Below are 24,292 nucleotides of genomic sequence, written 5' to 3'. Positions count from 1 at the left end.
GTGACTTCAGAGCAAACCAAACATGGAAGTGGAGTCCTGAACAAATCTAAACTTGGAACACATAGGAAAATACTGCATGAGCTAAACAACTGACACGGTCTGGACTGGTGATAAAAAGTGCAAGATGATCTTTTTTGCTTGAATATAAAAAAAGAAAATCAGCATAAAAGCATCACAGTTTCTGTTTGAAATGTAAAGACGAGTCGCGTATGGGAACAAATAAGAGGCTGCTTTGTTCTGTGGCGCTGTATTAGAGGACTGAATCCGAACTGAATGAGTAATTTTTCAAACTTCTAATAATTATACCAGAAATTGAATTCCAGTATTCATGACACTTAACTAAAGCACCAATATTATGTTTATGAGGAAGTTCTGATCTCCTCACATGGCTGCTCAACCTGCTTAAACCCAAGATTAGACCTTGGCTAGGGGCCTCACAGCATGAATGTTCAAATTATGAAATGGTAAAATCTGAAGCCATGTGTGCTCCATCTAATATTTATCAGCTCCTGAATGCATGTCAGTATTTATTTGTTCCTTGCCTCCTTGTATATTCATGACATGAATAATGCTGTGTATGTTAATCAGATGGCAGACCAAGAGCAAAGTTTCAAAGCATCCTTCTGGAAAATCAATCATCTGCACGGCCTCCTTAGCATCAACCAACTCTGCTGCTCCAGAGACAAGCTCACAGTTGAGGAGTGTACTGCCTCCTTTTTACATATTGCTGGACTAACCACAGGCGCTGATTAGCAGCATCCCTCCCCCCTGATAGATGCTTTGTGCTTGATTTTAATGAACTGCTTTGCATTGGTGAGCCCTTCTCTCCTCCCTGTACACTTGCCTCTACTTGCTCTCACGCAGTCTGGCAAACCAGGGCAGAGCTCCTGTGGAAACGGAAAAAAAAAAAAAAAAAAAAATTCAGTCAACACATCTATCAGTAAGCAGCCGGCCAGGCGCACTCTGAGCCAAGACAGAAATATTGACAAAATGTCTGCTAGCCATCTTATTATCTTGCCCAGGGTTGCAGTTGGCAAAATAGCACATGCTGGAGGCAGCAGCGATGGCGGTGGCGGTGGTGGGTGTGTGTGTCTCTGTGTGTGTGTGTGTGTTACCGTGTGTGTGTTCTATGGCTAGAAATAAGCCAATGTTTGTGGAGCTTGCAACCCTGACACCCTGTTGTTGTATTGCTGAGCTTTGAGTGCTGCGCCATCATCTGTGGTATTAGTGTTTCTGGCTGCGATAGTGAGCTTGAAGCAGATACCAAATGAGAACACATCTGATAATGAGTGATTCGCTCACTACGTTTCTGCCCTTTGTATGAATTGATGGTATATTACTGTGGCGACATGAGCCAGGCACCAGTTGCTCAGCTGAGACTACGTCCAACTATAATTATCACCTTGCAGGTGTACACCCCCACCAACCAGTGGAGTTACAGTTTACATCCATGACTATCTCATGTAAAATATGCTGTGAAGACTTTGAGGGAATTTAATAAAGGGTATTAACTGTATTGTCTCATGGTCAGCGTATGAATTCTTGAGAAATGTCCAAAAACATGTTTTCTGAGATCAGTGACCTTTGACCTTTGAATACCAAAATCTAATCAGTTCATGCTTGAGTCCAAGTCCAACGTTTATGCCAAATTTGAAGAAAATTCCTCAAGGCATTTTTCAGATATTGTGTTCAGAGAGTGGGATAGACGGACAACCCAAAAACATTATGTCTCCGTCCAAGGCTGTGGCTATCGTCCAACCTCGTCCAAAACTGTTTGTGTTTTAATTTGGCACCATTCATGCACAACTGCTTTCTTGTCTCTGTGTGTCATAATTGATAAAAGTCAAACCTATCCACTATATTATTGGCTAAACAGCTAGCTCACTTCTGTGAGCCTTGCTATTGTTTGTTTTAGTGTTACTGTCCCCTACAGTGAATCAAAAGCGTTAACCAAAGTCAAAAATGTTACGGCAACTCCAGAAGAGATCTCAAAAATGCTGCACTGTGTGTGTGTGTGTGTAAAACAGCCTATGCGGACTGTGCAGCATTTGTGAGATCTCTGCAGACCACACAAATCTTCTGCCCGTGCACACCTAGTTATCGGCGCCACAAAATACAGCTGGTTACACACATTTGTGCAAAATGAGCTGCTGGGGCAGCTCACACTGACTCAGCATGGCATAAGTCACTGTTACCGCTGACTCATGTCACACTGACTCATGTCACACTGACTCCTGGATGGAGCAAAATTCTGTGTTGCTTTGAAAGTGGGCAACACATTCAGGGATAATGGCTACTGTGCTGTATGTGTGTTGTATGTCATACGCTGAATGATTTTCTTGAGAGGACTTTCATTGTCCTGACAATGGCTCGCTTGTCAGCAATAGCTTGTGTCATTTCACATCCTGTATCAGAACATGTTAAAACGCAGCATGTACAACAAAGCTTTGTTTAGCTATTCTTTCAGATTTAAAGCAAAGTAAAACTTGTCTGGTCAAATCTGGGGGTGGATGGTTTCGGTAGGTCGTGATCCCACTGGCTTCAGCTGAACAACATTTAAATTATGTGCTTGTAGTTTCAATCGTAACTTGAACTATGGATGATTTCCACATAGTTTGTCATCCTGAAGGTAACAGAGAAAAATATTACCTCATCATGTGCACATGGTGACATCTGTAAATAATATAATAATATTTCATAGTGCAAAGTGTTCTCTATTTGGCTGTCAATGGAAGCTTCAGAACATGCAATTCTACCTCTGACCTCTCTGTAAAATTCAAGGAGGGCCGACTTTGTGTTGCCTTCTCACAATGACCCCGGGTCAGCAGAGAATACCCTTCACACTACAACCACTTCTTCAGGCTACAACTGAATGGGCAGCATTCTTATTCACAGCTGCTAATATAAAATGTTCCCTTGTTCTTCCTTGGCATCTCGCACATTACTTTCATCAAAATGAAGTAGAGGCAGAAAGAGGTTAAATCAACATCCAAACAATGAAAGGGTCTGGCTCACAAGTGTCCAAAAGAAGCAGAGAGTAGAGAAAATATCCAAGAGAAATGAAGAAATGAATGAAAAGTGTATCTGTTGAGCAGTTACAATGAGTGTTTTGCTGAAAAATCCTTCAACTGCTTACCCCACAAACAAACTGGCTAAGTAATTGAAAAGGTGGAAGCTGAGTTCAAAGGCTGCTGTCTGAATGAATAAAAATGTTGGTCAAAGAATGAGCTGCAAATTAAACAGTGTTTGGCAGTATGAACCTTCAAAATTAATAGCAACAACAATAATAATAATGAAAAAGATAGCAATATTGGTAATAAAGCGAAGAAACTGATTGTGAAAAAGACAGAATCCAGAAAGAAAATCTGAAGAAGGAAAAACTTTAAATGTGTTACAGTTCAGTTGAGGTCTGTTGGAAAAAGTTACAGATTTTTATCCTACTTTTACACTGAATGACTTAAAATAGATTTAGGAGTTAATGACCGAGATGTACACAAAATAATGAAAAGTGTGCTACGACATTAAATCTATTCAAAACTCAGACCCCCACCATCCCAAATTCTAAATCCTGATGATGTAGTTACAGGTCAAGCAGCAGTAGAAAATACCACAACATTTCCGACATCAAAGCAGCTTTATGTTTACTTGAGAAAGGTTTTGTGGCTCTCTCTGCTGACTGGCCTGGTCATGGATATTATGATACCACAAATACAGACAGATCAAGTAGATAATTTGCAAAACGATCCTTTAATGCTTATTGATACTGAGTATTAGCCATTCTAATGTCTAAGGAGCTCTGGAGTACAGTTAATCCCCATGATTTTTAGTGATGCCAGCGACGTGGCTCTGTAGAGCAGCGTCAGCGTCAGTCAAACTGAAATATGTCGACAATGATTGCCGTGAAATTTTGGCACAGAAATTAATCATCCCCAGAGGACGAATTCCACAGACTTTGATGATCTCTAGTGCCACCAGCAGGTTGACATTTTTGACTTTTAGACAAATGTCACTGCTCTGCTTTCTGAAATATGACTTCTACTTGAACCAGAAGCACAATTTTGCATCAGTGCATCTGTCACAGTCGGCATAAGCTGCGTTGTAAGTTGCGGTCGTGCAGATGAGGCTACAAAACTCAATGTTTGGGTTCATTCTTGTTTTGTTTGACTGACAAACCCAAGGTACACATAAAAATTTCCTCCAAGCTCTTTAAGTCTGTTTGCCACTGATTTAATATTTTTCACATCCTTGCTTTTCTTAATTACTGAATATTTTTTGCAGAGATCAATGAATCGGTGAATGTCAGTGGGTTGTTAGCCTCAGAGACCATCCAATGCTCCTTCCTACTGCTTCCTCAGCAGAGGTGCACATTGTCAAACTGTCAGCTCTTCCGTATAACTGCTCGTCTTTTCAACCCAGATGATACTCTGGTGACTTTGAAGGCAGTGGCAGGTAAAACAGAAGAGATGAACACAGAGAAAAAAGATGGAATCTACAGTTGATTTTAGAACAGCAGATGGAAGAAGCTTTAATTAGGGAGATGTGACCTAACTGCTTCTCAGAAGTCCCCTCTATTTCCTCTGGACGCTAGTCACTTGAGATGTCTTGTGCATTTTGGGAAGCTGCCAAACGCTGTGGGCATAATTAAAAAATGTAGGGCCTGTTTGAGTCCTGAACAATGTACGGATACTGTCAACACACTGCACAGTCCTGCTGAGAGCTGCGAAGTCAGTATGTCAAGCAAATGCAATAAGATGAAAAGATATTGATTCCTAATGCTGGTAAATGGTTTGTTTCAACATTTACAGTAATATGATACAGCAGGGAAGGAAATGATATAAAGGCTGCTTCAAAACATTACGACTGAAAGAACAACAGTAACACAGAAACAGATAACAGGCATTGATGGTTTCTGTATACAAGCTGCAGCTGTAACCTGGAGCATGTTATGTTATGATTTGCACGCTTTGCACTTTGCTATTAAGTCTTTGCTTAATAGCATAAATGTATAACATACAATTGCAAGAATGCATAAACATACAGATAGAGATTTTCAGCAAATGAAGGGCTGATTGAGTTCTTGATTTCTTTTGATAACAGCAGAGTTCAATCATCGCGTGTTGTGGAGGAATGCTATAAATATATTGTATTTGGGGAAAGGTTTGTGAGGGAAGCGAAAGAAAAAAGAGCTTGGACTGGAGCAAAACAGTGAACGTTTTGATTTTTATGATGCTTCTTGTGTTATCAGGTCCATTCATTGAACACCCTACGAGACTGAACCTGATGTGATCAAATGTCGATGCATCTTTTCAGCCATGCTAGCAGCAGGGCGCTAGGGATGCCATTGTCAGTAAGTCGAACTGGCGTTGGTGATGCCCTGACTTTTAAATTAGCACCTGAAAGCGCTAATGTTTATGGTCTTGGGTAAAATGTCTCTGCAGCCATTTGATACATCACCATGAAATGTCATGAAATCATCTGAGCTCAACTGTGTGACGGCTGTGGTCGTGACGGCTGTGTTCATACCCCCAGCAGTTTCCCAGTATTTCCTTGTGTTTTCCTCCTTCCCTCTGTTTTCAGTGTTTCCCTGTTATTTATAGTTCTATTTCACTTATTCTAAACCTGTTTCACTCACGTTCGGGATCATCACTCACCTGCCTGTCCTCCAGCCTGCTTCCCTGCCTGTCTGCCTCCTGCCTCCAAGCTTCAAGCCAACCTCTGCCAGCCACGCTTCTCGTCTCATTCTACACTCACGCCCAGCCACACTTCCACACTTCCCCACTGCCCTTCCTTGCCCCCCCACCCCACCCCCCATTCCCTGCCATCCACCTCAAGTCGAGCAAATTCCCATTAAATAAACCTTTTTTTTCCCTGTCCTGCATTTATTCCCTTCTGAGTTCCTAACACATTGTGCCATGTAGAGTCTTTGTATGCGCTTCAGTGAGCACTGATCATCCTCCACACACTTACAGTGTTAACAGGCACTTGTGCTCAGTGGCAAATACCGGAAATACTTCACGCAAGTGAAAGTGAGGGTATTGGGACAGGCCCATTATGAACATGCTGAGGTTAGCATTTAAGCTAAAAAGGCTGCCGTGCCTATGAGTTGGTCTACAACGTCACAGAGCTGCCAGCATGGTTCTTTAAAAAAATTCCTGTTACTTTAAATAGAAGGAATCATTTTCTTCTGGTTTTAAACAACATTTAAGAGCTTTACATTGTATATCAGGTACCGCACTACATCGCTGTGTACAATACAGTTATATATTCCATCACATATTACATGTACATATACACATCACTAGTCTATTGGTAATATAGAGTCTCTAGTGACTGTGTTTCTTTGGACATGTAGGAGGACACCAAAACTAGCATAAGGAAAACACGAAGACTGCACACACAGAGGCAACACTGCGAACAGAGAGCTGTAGCTGCAGCTGATGAACAATTAAAGTCAGAAACAGAAATGCTTCTTTCATAGCAGTGAAGCAGTGGGTAGGGTTGTATCCTGAAGGCTGGAAAAATGAGCATGCACCTGGACAGCTGCCAGATGAAATCCCCAGACTGCCAGAGAGGGTCTGGGAGGAGAAAGTGAAAGACTAGAGCTTTTTGTGTTTGTATAGCAGACAATACAAATAAAGCTTAGGATGAATTGGACCTACTGTGAAATTTGATTGGGATGAATGGACCTTGATGTTCTTTCTCTCTGTCCCCAATCTCTTTTAATTTACTGGTGTTGTGGAGGATATGGTTCTCATCATTAATCAGCAAGACAAATGAATCCCCAGCTGCCTCGGTGTGAGAGAGCGCAGGAAACAGAGAGAGAGAGGAAGAGAGGTGGAAGAAGAAAGGAAGGGGCGGGGTATATAAATCAAGTCTGCTTTGATTAAATCACCTTCGTCTAGAGGACATGGCTAATAAGATCCATTAGGTTGATATTCAGGATTCTCGTGTATTGTTCTAAATGTCAATAAAAAAAGAGTCTAAATCATTCAAAATGGTTAATTACACCCAGGCTAATGAAAATCTTTACATTTAGTGACACTAATTAGTAATGTTCAACTCAAATTACAGTCATTTACAGAGTAGGTAATTATCTTACAGAGGGTCTGCTTTTTGAGTGTTGTTAGTAAAAGCTATCAGTCATGTAATGAATAAACAAAAGAAACATTCAGTGCACATGACAGTTAATACACCACTTTGTGGATGGAGGTTTTGTTGAAGTCAGCAGCCAATACATTTTAAAGGGGGGAACTGAAGTAACAGTCAGACAAAATAAGTCTCCCTCAATTTGTCACTCACATCATATTCAATGTCGTCAATATCAGTTCAGTGTTTTTGTCACGATCATCCTTTAACTACAGAATTCTCTGTGCAAAGGAGCTGCCACTGCCCAGCCATTATTTTGCACTTCCTAATCTGGCCACAAAAAGGCACTCCAGCACCTGTTTCACTGCCAATCTGCTGTGAGTCACACAGGGAGAGGAGGCACTTTCGATGGAGGTCTAACTGGCAGAAGTGGGGTTGCTACCTCTGAACAATATTTGCATTTCTCACAGATAAGACTGCAGCACAAAACAAGCCCAATTCTACACGCAGGTTTCAAAATCTGCAACCTCTTTTCTTTCTTTTTTTTTCCCCCTTCTCCATCAGATAAAATACAATGAAGAAAGACAGAATGCACAGGAGCATTGTACTCTAACACCAGCACAGCATTTGGTCAGTGCAATTCTCCTGGGGTTGTTACTCAAAATTTCCAGCCCTGTCACTAAAAAGGTTTTGTACTTAGGGAAATAACTATAATTTCAAGAACATTAATTCTGAACATCACATCCTCGTTTTAGAAGAACACACACACGTGACCTGATCTGCAGAAGAAATTAAAAAAAAAAAAAAGTTGAAAAAAGACATGCATTATTTAAAATCTCTCTCAGGAAAATGAACAGCTCAACATTTACTGTTTTAATTAAAACTAAATATGATATGTATTTTATATATACAGCACAGTATTACTCGCTTTATTTTTATATTTCATTGTTGGCACATTGCCAGTATTTGCACAAAACAAGCAAACAAACCCCCCCCCCATAATTAATCCATATCATAGAACAAAATGAAATGTGGCTATGGATGTGTGCAACATCAGCCATGTTTAGTCCAAAAAAAGGGCAGTAAACAAATCTTTGGTGAGGAATTGAAGTTGTTGAACCTGTTGAAATGGTGTTGCTGTTGTCCAGGACCCATTTAATGCTCATGCTAATGTGTGGAATTTCATTGAAGTAAAGCCCATATCCGATTTGCTATTGAGATACTACAGGTCTTTTACTCCAGCATCATAAGCATGGCCTTGGACTTCCTCTCCAGGACCTGCTGCAGCTCTTAACGTGTCTGGTTGGTTATTTACAGCCTGACCACTAACCAAGACCCTTTTGGGTGATTTAGACTTTCAGTGACCGAGCACATGTACGATCTAACACAACACACACTGTAATTGCATTCAATTGCAAGATGTAGCTGATGATTTGTCTCTGTCACTGCATCCACACGTCCCCTATATAAAAGGGTGAGAAGACACTGGGTGTCCCTTGCAATGCCATGAAATACAACACAACACCAACACCATCACTAATTTTGACCTCAAAAATGACACTTCTCTGACACTCTGTCAACAAATTTTGAATTTTCAGCCTCACATAGGCAGGATTAGCTGCAGGGTTGTTGTTCTCAACTGGACTGTCACCCCTCAGTGGCAGTTCCTCTCTATATTTACCCTCTGAGGGAGGGGTGCAGGTTATGTAAAGGAACCACTGCGATCAATAAATCCAACTCGGCAAGAGCAGTCAGATGATCAGGCAGGTTTTAAACAAAGTTCAGCTCAGACAAATGTATGAGGAAGATAAAATGAAGATGAACAGTTAAATTAAGACCCACACTACCTACTATAAATATCCACTAGTGTACAGATTGACTTCCTGGTAGCTTTGACCTACCTGTACTTGCCATATTTATTTATTCACTTATTTTTTTTTTTGTTTGAGGAAATGGGCCAGAACTGTAGGTGAGTCCAGCTTCAGTTTTACCTCAAAATAAAGTGATTTATATAATCTGGCAAACGGGGTGACTTGTGTCTGATCGTCTGACTGATTGTGCTTCTTGCTCTGAGGGATTTTATCGTAGAAATGTGACCATGCTCCCACATTCCAACAATCATTTTCACTTGTTACTGCTCAAGTGATTTCAAAGCTTTTGATAGAGCTTGATGCTTTAAACCTGTCATCTCAAGAACTCACTGCCCAAAGAGCAACGCACTGCTTGAGAGAAAAGTCTAGTCAGTTAAGTCACTGTTGGAAAATGACAGAAATGCCAAAGCTTATGGAGAAACATTTACCTGAGCCCACTGCAGGAGTAGGACACGTGTTGAAGATCCCGACCCAGCTTCTCATGAGGCCACGATAGAGTCTAACAGTCACAAACAGACAACAATTATCAGTCAGCACAAAAATCAGGAGATGCTTTCCTTTTCCATATGTTCGACCAACACATGCAAACTTACCTAATCAAGACAGAGGAGCCATAATACATTAGGATGTATGATGCTGTTTCTGATGACACAAACCAGAAGCTAAATATTCACCTCTTTTGTTGTTGTGTGTTGCTTCATTCTTCTTTTCAAAGTAAGTTGCTCGTCAAACTCTCTTTCCTCCTGGGGGTTACGTGTGTGGACTGAGCTAACTGCTAATGCTGCTTTTGCTAATGCTGCTTGTGCATGCACATTTATCCTCTGAGAATGTCAGTCAAGCAATTCATTGAGGTACAAATGCTGACTTATTTATATGTTATATCACATATTTTTTTCTCTGTCATGCTTCAGTTTATGTTTATATTTATGTTTTGTGAATATTTTTTAAAGTGGTGTTATATGTAGATTCCTTTATGACATAATAAAACCAAACCAAACCAAACCAAACCATGCCACCCTCGATGCACATTACTATATTAATAAACTGGGTTAATGAAATAGATAGAACCAATTAGATGAGTCAAGAATAAGGTCAGTGTAACTATAACTTCCCTTCATTCATAATCAAACTGATATATCACTATAAAAAAAAACACAAGAAAACCAGCACAAACATGGACCCTGCTCAGAGTTTTTGTTGCAAAACGATAATGTAAGATAAAATAAACATAAAAAAGTCAAATTGACCCACTGAGTACAAATTGCTGCTGAAAACAAAACAATCATAACAAATGCTGAATGGCATAGAGCAATTTTCTGCTGGAGTCAAACAAACAAATGTCTGCTGTTTTAACCGGTAAGTGGCTGTGGCTATGATTTCACAAATAACAATGACAACAACTCAAAGAGGAGGGTGCTGTGGCTGAATGGAAGCTGTGTTTTAACAAAAAACAAGCACCTTTGTGACAGAAAAGTATTGCATTAAAACAATGTCTGATATCAAAAGTGAGCAGTTTTCGTTTCTTTTTTTTTTCTCAGTAATCATGACTGAAGTGGAAATTTTTCAGGCCAATGGATTTAAAATATAAACCAGCAAAAGCAACAAGTCAAAAACATGGATTCGGAAAGTAGTTAGTGTTTCGTGGACAGATTTACAAAGCTCAGTAAACAAATGCCTTAAGTAATTTTTCGCTCTGAAGGAAAACTTTGACAGCTTTAAAAATGTCTTATGTTGCCTTTTTTTCCCAGCAATTTAAGATCTCTCCCACTCTCGTTTCTGTGCATTAACTTAAATGCTAAACTAGACAGTGAAAACCATCAGGGTCTGATGTAACACGGTAGATTTAGATGTAGCCTAATGTGGAGTGCCTCTGTAGGCTAGTTTTGCACTGAACTGCATTCAATTGCTTGGACAAGCAAGAGTCTGAATGTACGTGGATGGATTACTGGCTTACCAGGCACACGTCCAGGGTCCAAATGTTTCAGGGGCCCTCGGCAGTCAAATGACTGCAGAGAGACACAAAGTTCAGAAAAATAGATGAAAAACAACTAAAAAGAGACACAACGCCAGGATCAGGTTGCAAGCCCTGGTCTCCTGTTAAGACTTATTTTACGACTTATCACAACATAACAACAGATTAGTGGTGTATAAATGTAAGTTCTAGGAAGCAGGCTTGATACATATAATTACTCATAAATTAATTTGTATTTAATGACTGAATGCGAAAGTGAAGTGATACATGAAGTATTGCTCTCTGCATAACGGAGACCTGGTGTGATTGCAGAGCAAGGGCAAGTAGCTTAATTGCAGTGAGCCCTTACAGGTGGCCTAATTTCCTTAAGGATCGCCCTTAAGGGTCACCATTGCCACAAGACTTTATGGGTCTGCTCTTTCTTGCCCTTTGCAATCTCACAATCAGTAAATCGTTCCTAATTACGTCTGGGTCACCTGTTACCAAGGGGTATCAAAGGTTTGCTTTGCAGAGCGTCCTCATGGTCTCTGGGTAGGCGCTAAGTAAGCGATCCCTGAATAATATGTGACTGGTAATAACAGCGTTCATAAGATGAGGATCAAAATATTGGAGTCAAACAGTAATGTGGCGCCTGTGCATATGTAATGGCTAAATAATGCAGTTTTCATTTGAGCATATCGCAAGCTTTAACCTTCTGAGCTCACAAGGTTAACACGTCAAGGCAAGACTCCATCACTGACCTTTCCATTACAGCAGACAAAACAGCATCACCAAGGACACATACTCTGGCTTTATTAAGTGCAGCCATTTGCTGTTATACAGTCAGTTAAAGTGTAATGAATATGATTTCTCTCTGTTTAAGTTATTTGAGGATATTGACTAATGAGTCTGTAAGAGACCAACTGGCACGCACATTAAACATGAACTCAGAAGTACATTTTCTATGACTGATAGCTTGCCTCAGGTCTTCACTTTCTAATCAATAGCAGTATCACCTTTACTTATTTAAGATGTTGGCTCATTATGTACAGCACTTGAGGTATAATGAGAGCCTGAGGTGAAAATGTAATTAAAAAGATAATATCTTCCTCTACTCAAGTCATCTACTGAATACTGAATATTGTAGGTGTGTTAATGTCTAAAGTAAAGCCTGCCTCATGAACATTAAATATGAATGGAGAAATACATTTTTCTATGACGGATAGCTCACCTCACGTCAATTTCATCTACTATGCCAGAATCAATAACACTATCTCCATTTATTTAAGATTCTAGTTAAAAAGGTTCACTGCTCACATCAAGCGGGGAAGAAGAGATCGATTGTCGAAGTGTAAACCTCGTCGAATTTATTCAAGCTTTTACGATGCTCCTCAAAGTATTACTCTTTATTTGTGTTAATTAGGAACGCTTGTTTTATATTGCATGTTCACCCTGGTTTATGCATATGATAAAGATTTCAAGACATTTTGTCAGGGCTCACTTTGGACTGACCCTTTTATTTGTACAAATAGATCTACTCCTAATGGTCTAAGAAAATTCTGTTTACTATAACAGATGCACCAGTTACATCATTATATTCTGATTGTCTGTGTTTCAGGGAATTTGATTGTCTGTCAGTGGTGGATATGGAAACTCTGAGTTGTGTGTTGTAAATAGGTTGACGTGTGGCCTCAATTGATGTGATTGATTGGCTCAGCCTGGGAGTCACATCTGGGTTCAATTGGGTGAAGTTCGTATGCGAACTTTCTTGGTCACATCCTGAACATGACCCGATAAAAAAATAAAATGACAAAACGTCGTGTTTGTGTTCAATAAATTGCTTTTCTTTGGGAGCATTTATTCAGAATGTGTCTACACTACCATGAGGCACTGATGAAATAACTAAAGAGTAATTTATTAGGTATGTTTTGGATCTTTGCCCTGTTGTAGACAGCCTCTTTTCAGTTTAACTTTCTTGAATGACTAGAGGACATTTGCATCCAAAATTTGCTGATATTTACTGGAATCCATTCTTCCCTCTATCCACATGTTTGCTACCATTTCTCAATTACATTTTACTAATTCACAACACAAAGTTCACTGAAGCTAAACCTGTGTAGATGATGAGACATTTCATTCAGTACAGGACCACAAAGGCCATAATGTTCATGACACAACAAAATGAGCCTTTCCAGTTCCATGCAACTCCAAGCATTCAACTCAAGTCTGCTGCTGCTTTCTTGTAGCTATTCCTCTCGCACTGACATATATTCAATGCCCTCTTTGCATTATGGTGGTGCACTTAAGCTGTCAGTAGTCTGCTCTTTTGCTGCCATGACTGCTGCCACAGTGCTCACCCGAAAGCTATGCTGAAACAGATACAATCACTTGCTGCTATTGCAGCTGCTGATGCCCATAAAGCATTTCATAAGCACAACCTAAGTCTATGTTCCCCAGGGAGCGGAAATTATTATCATCACTCTGCAATCCCTGCTGTGCGGATCTTGGTGTTTTTTTCAAACGGTTTGATGAAGTCAAAGCCTGAACGGCAAACATCAACACTGAACATATTCACATAAAAATCCAGTCTGTGAGCTGGCTGACCATAGTTAATTAATTATTTAAGCTTAATTTTGAGGCCAAGATCTACACAAGCTCAAGCAGCCCTGTCTCCCAGAAATTACGTGTCTATATAACTAAACCGCAACAGCAAATTACACTTTTTGTAGGATTATAGCTGGATTTTGTTCAGAGGAAACATTTTGAATGAAAGAAGTGCAACATTTATGAACCTCAGCAGAGTCACCAGGAGGTGGTCGGGGTGGATGTTGGCTGTACAAAGCACACGACTGTCACACGGGAAATTTGCAGTTCTCCAGCATTCTTATAAAGCAGCTGTAAAATAAAGAGAAGATGTTGTTCAATTAAAATCTGACACTTTGACTATATATTTTGCAAATAAATAGTTTACAAAAAGGTTTTGTCCATCTCCAGCTGTTTGGGCTATCAGAATGAAACAGGTAAATGCAGCCAGGCAATCATCTGCAAAGGGTCCAAAACAAGAAAAATAAACAAAACAAAACAATAGTACTGCTTTGTGTCCATACTAGTCCACGTTTCCCCTATTTACCTGCAGTGCATCGCTTTAATAAATTAACATTTGAAGTAAAAAACAATAACAACACTGATTATTTTGGACATTAATATCTTTTCTTTTTTATTAAGACAAGAACTCTTCATTGTTTTGTAAAAATGTCTATTTATGAACCAATACAAAATATGTATGGGAATGTGGAACTCCTTTTCTCCATTAATACACATTAACATTTCCCAAGAACAGCAGAGAGACAAAAAGAATCAATCTAAAAACAATGACTGGTGAAACAATCAAAACTTTTTGGGAATCAAACGAGTTTCTAAAGGCGGCGGTGTGTTGAAAGTGACAGTAGTACAGCCACAACAAGTTTCTGATCCTGCTTCATTCCAATAAACAGTGTACTCTTTATGACCTATGTCAACACAAAGCAATACTTAACACATCTTTTACAGTGCACCAAATATTAAGAAAAACACAGAAAACATGTACAACATATATGCAAAATATCTCACCAATTTTGCCTCTTGGATCTAAAATTATGTGTTGCACTCGATTTGATGAGGATGCTTTGTACTTGTTTTTATGTCACTGATAGGTGGGGCCTAAACTTTGCATTCTACCTGAGATGCAGTCACATCAGTCAGCAACGCATGAACCTGAGACAGGACATTATCAAAAGAATTTAATGTGGAGAAAATTAGTTACACTGTAAGACCGAAATCCATTTTTGTTTTTACTTTACTGGGTTGTTTAATAGAAAAGAAAATGATACATACAATAACCTTAAATGTCATTCTGCTCTTTACTTCAAATTGAATCCTCACCATTTCTGAATAATTAAACTCACGCCAGTGTAATATTTGTTTGTTACTTTTTAAATTGAGAAAATTGACTTTGGAAGAACAAAACTTAGTATTGTAAGGAAAACATATGGAGAAGCACTCCTGCCGTTCCAAACCCATAAAAGGTTTAATATTCACAAATAAAATATTAATGCATCAGCCTTAAGGGAGAAGACAATATTCACTTCTATTCATTTATTGGCAAGTACATGTTCTGAAGTCTGATTTAAATGGAAGCTGCCACATGTCACTGAAGCGAAATAGTGCTCACTGTAAAATACAAATCACACAATCTCAGTCTTACAGATGAAGTGACATCTGCTCTGTGATTCATAAAGCAACGATAACAAGTCAGTTAATAGTTTTATCAGACACCAGACCGTAAAACATCTAACCTAATCAGTACCCTTCCCCACCCCCACCCATCCACGTAACAAACACAAAACAGTGTCATCAGCATACAGTGTTAACTTAGTGGTAACTCCTTTCTGAGTACAGAACCTTTAAATTAACTCAAGTTTTAACAGAAGAAGAAACATTTGGAGAGAGTTAGACACAGCATCTTTGATCTTTGTCTTCAACATCCCTCCTGTGCCTCCCATCTAACAACTGCCACAGCCAATGGAAAAGCTAAAAATGTCCACAGCTCAGCGAAGCCCACTTGCTGCCTTCTAAAATTGCTGAAAAAATATTGAATGACTTTAAAATGCACGTATGCGTTATGCTCAGGAAAGTGAAACTTTCACAACGAATTTCACAAGAACCTTCTTAAATGCCTTGGACAACCCTAAACCCTAAACAATCTCAAGATGAAAAGACTGAATGTTGTTGTCATGCATGACTATGATACATTAAAGCTATCACACTGGTAATGTGTTGCAATCCGAGTCGCACATTCACAAAATCCAATCAAATGCTTTAACATGGCAATAAAGTACTGCATCTTAGATATGAGTGTTCACATGGCAAGCAACTCTGTTAAGTTCCAAAAAATCCATTAATTGGTGTTGAGTGTAAAAGTGCTGCTCACTGGCATTTTCTTCGTGAAATCAGGTGAAGTTTGTTACTGCCATAGTGATGAGATTGCAGTGCAGTGTAACTTAAGGAAACACAAACAAATATTCAAGACACAAGCAAATGAAGAAAAGATCTTTACCACGCTGACCACACATAAATCGTATCTATGGAAAACATGCAGAATCCAATTTTACAACTCATACAAGACATAAACACGTGTGCCGGAAATACGGTAAACACAAGCAAAGACAGAAACGCTGACAGATATCCAAAACACTGAAACTGCAAAACTATAGATGTTTCTGGGAGACATGGGAAAATGGAAGGACATCATTAGTAGGTTTACACTAGTGAGTGTATAACAATATCTCCAATAATATCTGCAACGTGCATTCAGAATGCTAAAACTAAGACAGAGTCCACTCTCCAAAATCATTGACAACATACTCAACAGTTTTTTTTAGTAATTTCCTATTTGCAGCATTTCCCTATTCACTTGTGTTTTCTGTAACTGCAGGATGTTTCCTTTTGCCAGATTATCTGTTGTCAAATCAATGGATGGACTTTTTCATTGGCTTATGACTATCACAATAACAACTACCACATTTATATGAAATGTTTCATATTCGTAACTCTTCACTATTATTGGTAGAAAGATTAATTTTCTACATCTTATTCTCCAAAAAGGTCAAACTTGTGGGTCAAGATAAATGCCCATAGCAGGCAATTAACTGCCTTTTTTTTTTTCTTTAGTGATGATTTGATTTGTCAGTTTATTCTAGCTTCAGAGTGACTTTAATTTGAAAAACCACCTGAATAAGTGCCTTAAAAATGAATACTTGAGGAGGTTTCAGCCATTTTTGGGGTCGATGATAAGTTTATCATTTCTGCTGAAAAAATGCTCAGCATGATGTGATATCATGACACACGATATTCACTCTTTGCCTGTTCCAGTGCTGAACGTGCACACTGCAGCCCAGACCTCCACCTCACTCCACCCACAATTGTCACATAGAGTACGGACTCATTAAGCGAGCTGCTTGCTGTGTGAAGACATAATAATGACAAATAATGCCATCAATAGACTGTCATTGCCATGTTAAGAAGCCAGGGCATTAATGCAAACCGTGGATTAACACCGCGGAGCACAACATGTGTATTAAGTTCTGTTGCAAACAATTAATTACTTTTGGCATTCCTCAGCGCTCCCCAGCTGGCACAGCAAAACAGATCCTCGTTCAGTTTTGGCAGGTGATAACATAAAGCAAGACGGAGAAGCAGAAGGAATGGGTTGTTAGCACATACAGACATGCAAAAAATATCTAATGTTTAAGCATTCAAAGCTGCTGTATCAAAGCAAAACCAGAGGCTATACACTAAACAGCCACAACATTCAAACGGGTTTTAAGGTTTCCAGGTTTAATGTTGTGGCTGATCGTTGAAGCCGATATTTGGAAGGTGTGATGAAAGTGGAAAGACTGACCTGTCTCTCAGAGCATTACAGTTTGAAGACATTTACTTTCCCAAACATTTGCTTGTTTTACAATTTGACAGAACTCACAATGACCGTGATACAATAAAATCCACAAAGGTACTCCATTGTAATTCTAGTAATTTGTAAAAAATATTTCTTAGCAAGGATTAGTGTACAATACAACTGTGATTCCATTGGCTTGATTTACACATTGAATTGTGTGTCTATGAAATAACATGGACCTGCTGATGGGAGGACCTGGACTGCCATGACCTTCTTTATGTTTTGTACAGGTTAGGAACCCAAATTTGAATTAGTGATTCAGTTTGGAGTTTGGTTAAGGCTGTTTCTCTTTTCAGTAGAGTTATGTATAGTACACCAGCATCTTTTGGCTGCTGGTTGGCCAGCATTAATACCAATTTTTATTTTTTTTAACAGCCTTTTATTACAGAGGCATCTTAACTGAGAGTCTGCCAAAAAACAGTTTGAAAACATTTTCTTACTTTCCCATTTGTAAGAAAATATATTCTAGAGTGAGAACAGATGGAAATCAATTGAATCTCATCATTACAACTCACTGAAAGCCGGTGGGACAACAGGGCTACTGTTCAGCCAAATAGGAGAAAAAATAATACCGAACAGAGGAAGAAACTGCAATAATAAAATGGCAGCACACTGGGGAAAAATAACGTACTACCTCTCTTTACTAAGAAAAATAATTGTTTAAGATGCAGCAGTATATCTGCTCTGAAGAATAAAATTAGGTCGCTAAAAATAAATTTAAAGTTGAAAGGGGAAGATCATTTCACGTTATTATCCTTTACTGCCTTCATTTCGATCAGGATTTGAATGCGGTTGTGTTCAGGAGGGGGCAGGGAGGGCAAATACAGAATATCCAACCTGTGTCTCATTTATGTCCTTTGTACAATGATATGTAAAGTATTCCATGCATTTTTGGAGCTGTCAAAACTTCAGGGAAAAAAAAGAGAGGGAAGAAATGGCTTGAGACAAATCACAGTATACTGGAGAGAGTTGTTATGTAGGAGAGGATGCGTGTGTGCAGATACATTGAGGAGAATGAATAAAGTGGCTGTGTAATTTTACCCTCATACAAAAGCCAACAGCACATTGATAATTACAAGTGAGAAAGATGAAACGGGGAAAGGGGAGCAACAAGGTTATGCAAATGAGGATCAACACAAATCCAAAGTATGGATAGAACAAAAAAATTCAGAACAAGGCACAGAATTTTCTGCAAATGGTTGAACTAAATAAAATTCGTACCAGCAGTTAGGGAGGTGTCGAATGGTGAAGCTCTCTACAGTGATTTCTGGCAACATCTGGCGCACCCTCCCACCCCCAACCCATCCCCTTCTCAATTTACCGAAAACCCAAACCCTCCCATTTTTTTTCTCCTTTTTTGATTTATTTTTTTTTTTAACACACAAAACATTCCATCTACATCTGCAGACTAGACTAAACAACGGCTTAAAACCAGGCCTTTCTTTAGAACCCATTTCTCTTCTACTCCTTGACCCCTCTACTCTCACTAAAAGTGATCCTGAACAAACTCCAATCCCTCCATCAACCTCCCTCTAACCCTTCCCCGGCCCCAAAACCAGCTTGGTGTCCAAAAGACGACACTAGAGTGAGGGGTCCTGTTTTGATTAGATGTAGTACTCTTTCTTTTCGTCCGAGTTGGTGTGGCCACCCTCTGCATTGATGATGGCTGTGTCTGCGTCCGCTGCATCATCTGCTCCTTTGGCTTCGTGTGTGAAGTAGGTACCTGAGGAGGAGGCGATGAAGGACAGTGTCACGGGCTGGATAATAGCCTGCTGCTTGGATGATACAAAAGATTAAAATGTGCCCTTACATCCCACAGTACCTAATTATGCAAATCCTACACCATGTGGTCATTTACACAAACCTAACACCAGCAAGTTGTAATATTCAGATTACACATAATTTTCCCTCTTTTTTTTATTCAAGATTGCCACATGAAAATCAGGGTTTTGAAATAATCTCGAGTGCAGAGAAGAGCATGGCTCACACCTTCAAATTAACCTTGTCAAGTTCAGCAAAAAGAAAAAAAAAAAAGGAACTAGGAAGCCACTTCAAACCTAATTTAGAAGATTTATTCATATCCTATCACGGAAGAGTTTGATAACGAAGGCAATATTCCAGAACGAATGGAGAAAGGCACTTCCCCTTGTGGAAAAAATAAAAGCACAAACGTTGCCTGAGTAGATAGAAAACAAGGCGTTCAGTGGTACCATGAACACAAGGACGGTGACATGTTAAGACTGCATGTCAGAGAAAGCTTCTTTCTTCTTCTTCTCCTTATTTAACATCTGATTTTTATGATAATTCAAAGAAAAAATATTGAATCTCACATTTTTACTGCTGCCTGGGCAACCATTTTCCTATATCTGATGCTTAATGTATCTGACTTTTGGCAATGCAACCTCAGTTTAAACAATCATATCACAATTATGCAGTAATCCATCCCCATTGCGAATTAATCCAACCGCACTCCTGTGCTCATTCTCAAGGCTGTGGGTCGTTTCAGGTAAGTGTTTTGTTGAGTAAATGTTATGGAAAGTTTCCAGCAGAGGTAGCTAAAAGTTGGCCTTATATCCTGGAAGTGGCCCCACCAGTCTCCAGTCTCACTTCTCAACATTTCTCTGCATATGCGTTGCCACTAAAGAGGCTGGAAAATCTCTCTTTCGCCTGCTTCTGATCATTGCTATTCTCCCATTAATATTCATAACTGGCATCCAGTGTACATTAACCTGTAAACAGTGTGAAACTCACACCATACACAATGCCATTAATCAAAGGTGCCTCCCTTTTATTTGTTTACTTGCATCTCATTGCTATTCTATATTGCAAACATGACATTAACAGCTTAACAGAAAAATTGGCATTGTGACAACGAGACAGAAGTGAGAATTACAGGATAATCCTGGTTTATAATAAGCTTTTGTTTTATTTATGTAGTTTTGTCCATCATTTCCATCAGATTCGATAATAATAAGTACCAAAGTAATTGCTTAGATCTTGGAACATGGCGAAAATCATTACAGTAAAGTGAAATGTGCCAAGAATCATGAGTCAGGCTGTTAAAAAAAAAAAAAACAACCCACAAAAGTTCAGCCAGATTGTCTAAATTTATTTGAAGCAGAGGACACCACGATTGTCTTTATTTCATTTCACAGGAAAAGTTGTGCATGCACAACTATGCCAAGTATGGCGGGACAAGGTTGAATCATAAAGTCGGACTGTAAACTGTAATTAAAGTGGGGGGTAGTAATTTTACCCCTCACCTTCGTTTTCTCTTCCAAATAAGTGTGACTGACCTGCGGGTCTGTTTAAAGCCTGTCTCTTCATGCGGCTGCTCGTTTCTTGCCCCTCTCAGACTCAATGCAAGCAATGTCGCCCCATTACCAGATCTCAGCATTAAGCTAATGAGAAAAATGCCATTATCGCTGATAAAAATGATGAGCAAAACTGCAAAAATAAGATCCGAGATGTTATAAACCATAATTGTCCTTTAGAATCTGCTTCGCTGCCCTTGCAATGTGGTGATGTGGTGTCAGGCCTTAAGTGCTAATAAATCGCGTAAGGATCAGTCAACAGGACACAGGGTGTTTGTGTTTACTAACCTTGTAGGCTCAGTTACCTGTATGAATCTTTTTTACTTTGTCAAACACTTAAAAGTTTAATATTTGTTTGTAATGATTTAGGTTTATTGGAATGAACTGAACACATTTTCTTTTACTTTCTTTGTAAATTGTAAGCAATCTGGGTTTTTGCCTGCACCAGTAGTGGAAATCCGTCACTTAACATGTGGTGTAGCTGTGGGTGCACAGTGAATCACCATGCCTTAATAAATCTTGTGTGTTTTTAATCATGCAACGGACCGTGGAGGACCGGGAAAAGCCTGCCTTTACTTTGCCAAAGACAAAACAGAGATACAAGATATAGGCCATTAGTTTGAGGGCAGCACAGCTAAACTTTATCGGCAGGTCCAAGCAGTTGTTGACAGACAGCAGCGATACAAGCCGAGCCAGCGTTAACAGGCTGAGAAGGTGAGGCTGATCACAAATAATGAACCGTGTGGGTCAGCAGTGTACCAGTCATATAAACCACCGGCTATATCATGAACCCCACTGTACTTCAACGCAGTGTTTTGAGTTTTTTTTTTCCACATCGGATCAGAGATTCGTCAGCAGACAGCACAAAACATGTCGACTTGAACATTCAGCTTCTGAACAGAAATCTGAGGGGAAAACCTGAGAGCAGCATCACCATAAAACAAGAAAATGTTTCTTCTAGACATTTACGTTGCCTCATTTACAGTATTTCCTTTCCAAAGTGGTTAATGTATCCAATTCCATTTCCTCCTGCATAAGAAAACTCATACTGTGAAATTCGTTATAGATTATAATTATTTCTGTGTTATGAGGGCAGCATACGAGATGTGCTCTACCATTCGGCATGGCAGCATGAAAAATGTAATTTTACTCACCATCAGTAACCCGTAGCCATCTTTCCATTATTTGGACAGCATCCGTCCAAGGATGTAAAAAGAGGTTTTTACAGTAACAAAGTGAAGAGGCTACACCTGATAAAGCTTATAGCCTGCTGGTTCAGCTCATGTTTTAGAGGAAACCTGTGAAGCTGCTGAGAAATGCTATTAAAAACTATTGCATTAAAATAAATATAGGATTAAAAACAAAATGTACATTTTAAAATATCCAGAGGAGTATTTCATATTAACTTTTAAGGACTTTCCTACAATATTTCTTTAGTAGAAATGTAGAAAGTATTTGATAGTGTTTAACGTAGTTTGTTTAAACGTTTTCTGTAAGCTGTATGTTTCACCAACTCAGTTTTGCATGCAGCTCTGTAATTTTTCTTCTTTTGATTTCTTTTTTACACTTGCATCTATGAAGTCCTGTTTTTTATTGATGCTCCTGATGTTAATCCTCAGTTTAATGTTTTTTTTTTTTCCCACAATTTGGCACGTTGTGGACAATAAAGTTCCAAACTAACAGAGTTACAGGTTGGGAGGAACCACTGGTTATGTATACTCAATATTCCCTAACACAGAAACACAGGATCATTTAATGGTACTGAAGGTTTATGTTATGGCCATCTGTTTTAATTATTTCAGGTTTATTTCATTCGTGTCAGCTTGGCACGGCTGATGGCTCCTAATGTTACGATAGCACTGAGTCGCTGCCGCTGCCACTATACAGAAGAAGCCAGCCAGAGATGAGACTCGCAGCTGTTGAAAATTTAGCTTTGTTGGCACCATAGTTGAGAAACTCATCAAAAACTGACCCAGAATCAGCTGCAGTCTGTATTATCTCTTCTGTAAAATATGATGTAAACTTTTGCTTCTGCTCTCCCATCATATTCAGAGTATTTTTTTTCTAATATTTAATGTATAATGCAGTAACATACTTTCTGTTGCAGCCTCACAGTTAATTAAGTTAATTAATTAATTAATTAATTAATTTCTCATATGGTATACATATAAATAGGGAAAAAATGATCACTTCAGATACACAGTGAGCATAATAATCTTGCCCGATGCAGCTTCAGTCAGTAAAAATTCAATGTGTCAGTGTTGGTGTTTAAGCTGTGTTTTCAGGTCCACTACCTTTGTGTCTTGCGAAGTAGCGCCCCAGGACGATGAGTAGGCAGAGCATGGCAAAGACGACCACGGCCACAACTCCTCCGATCACTGCATGGTCCACCGTTCTGGGTGCTCCTTCTCCAGCTCGTGAATCTGAAAGCCAAGGAAAATCTTCATATCCCCTGATTGCTTATTGTTTTAAGAGAAAGGTTGAGTTCTCGACCTTGTCCATTATTTTCTGTTGCATTCACTGCATCAGATTAAAAATGATACAGGTATTTTAACTTAGCAGCATGTGCTCTTTTGGTGCTGTTTGTTTCAAACTAATAAGACCTAACAAGAACCCATTCACCCTAAAAAACTGGAACAACAAGAACAGTTTAGACGGCAATCAGGAAGTGATTAAACTGAGCAGGAAAAGAATCACCATACTCCCGGTGCACTGTGAGAAATCACTGTATTGTACAATTCTTTAAGAATCTGATGTGTTGTTTGCATCACCCCGAGGTTCAGTGCTCAGAAAAAAATAACTTCTCAGAAGAAATCTTTTACACAACCATGCACTCAGCAAAACATTTACATTGACAGAGTGGAAATAATTGATAATGTTTATAACTTCTAAAGCATGAAGTAAAAAAACAAAACAAAACTCTGAAGCTGTTGGATGTAATGCTATGTGACAGCTATTGATCAGATGTAGGGATCCATGACAATTCAAAGTTAGTATCTGTTTATGGATGTGATTGGTCTTTCTTTGTAGCAGAGAGGAGCAAATACTTTAACCATCAGCCCACACTATGCTGCAGGAAAGTGAACGTGAGGGGGCGGGGGTGGCGGTGATGGACAGAAGATGATTCACGTGGCTAAATGTTGCCCTGGGATGTGACCTGAAGTTAATTTTGTATTCACAAAGCACTTTTGTTCCTAATATAACGTATACATTACAAACGCATTTTTTGCATGCTTTTAGCTTATTTGGATAACATTACACCATACACTTAGCCTTCCCTTTCAAGCTAATGTCTTTTTTAAAGATTTGTTTTACTGAAAACAGGGAATGCCAGAAAAAGTGAAGTTGGGACGCCGTCCAACAACCGATCCTGAGCAATCAGTTCACGTGGAACGGACCTTCAGCCTCCACCAGTGGTAACTCACTAAAAACCCTCCACATGCTTCTCCAGCCTAGTTCCACACTCAAGGGCTTTGCTGAGTGAGCTCCAGGAAACAGAAAGAGCAAGCCACAATTTATTAACGAATAACAGAAACAGAGAGAGAAACACTGTGGATAACATCACCCACCGCCCACC

The 24,292-nt window shown here is 39.2% G+C and overlaps 1 protein-coding gene across 3 annotated transcripts in view; it reads right to left on the bottom strand.

The window, feature by feature from the left end:
• Positions 1-16,583: 16,583 nt before the first annotated feature.
• cadm1a (cell adhesion molecule 1a) overlaps positions 16,584-24,292 on the bottom strand; it is a 317,402-nt gene continuing 309,693 nt past the window's right edge. For all 3 annotated transcript variants that reach the window (XM_041051345.1, XM_041051347.1, XM_041051346.1), the window contains 2 exons: positions 23,010-23,138; positions 16,584-19,124 (listed from right to left, as the gene is read on the bottom strand). In XM_041051345.1, coding sequence (XP_040907279.1) covers positions 19,006-19,124; positions 23,010-23,138 — 248 coding nt within the window. In that variant the 3' untranslated portion in view covers positions 16,584-19,005. The remainder of the gene's footprint in view (positions 19,125-23,009; positions 23,139-24,292) is intronic.

Source organism: Toxotes jaculatrix, chromosome 12, assembly GCF_017976425.1.
Source record: "Toxotes jaculatrix isolate fToxJac2 chromosome 12, fToxJac2.pri, whole genome shotgun sequence".
In the NCBI taxonomy this organism is placed as follows: Eukaryota; Metazoa; Chordata; class Actinopteri; family Toxotidae; genus Toxotes; species Toxotes jaculatrix.
The sequence above is the reverse complement of the archived record's forward strand: the minus strand, read 5'-3'. Positions and strand labels throughout refer to the sequence as shown.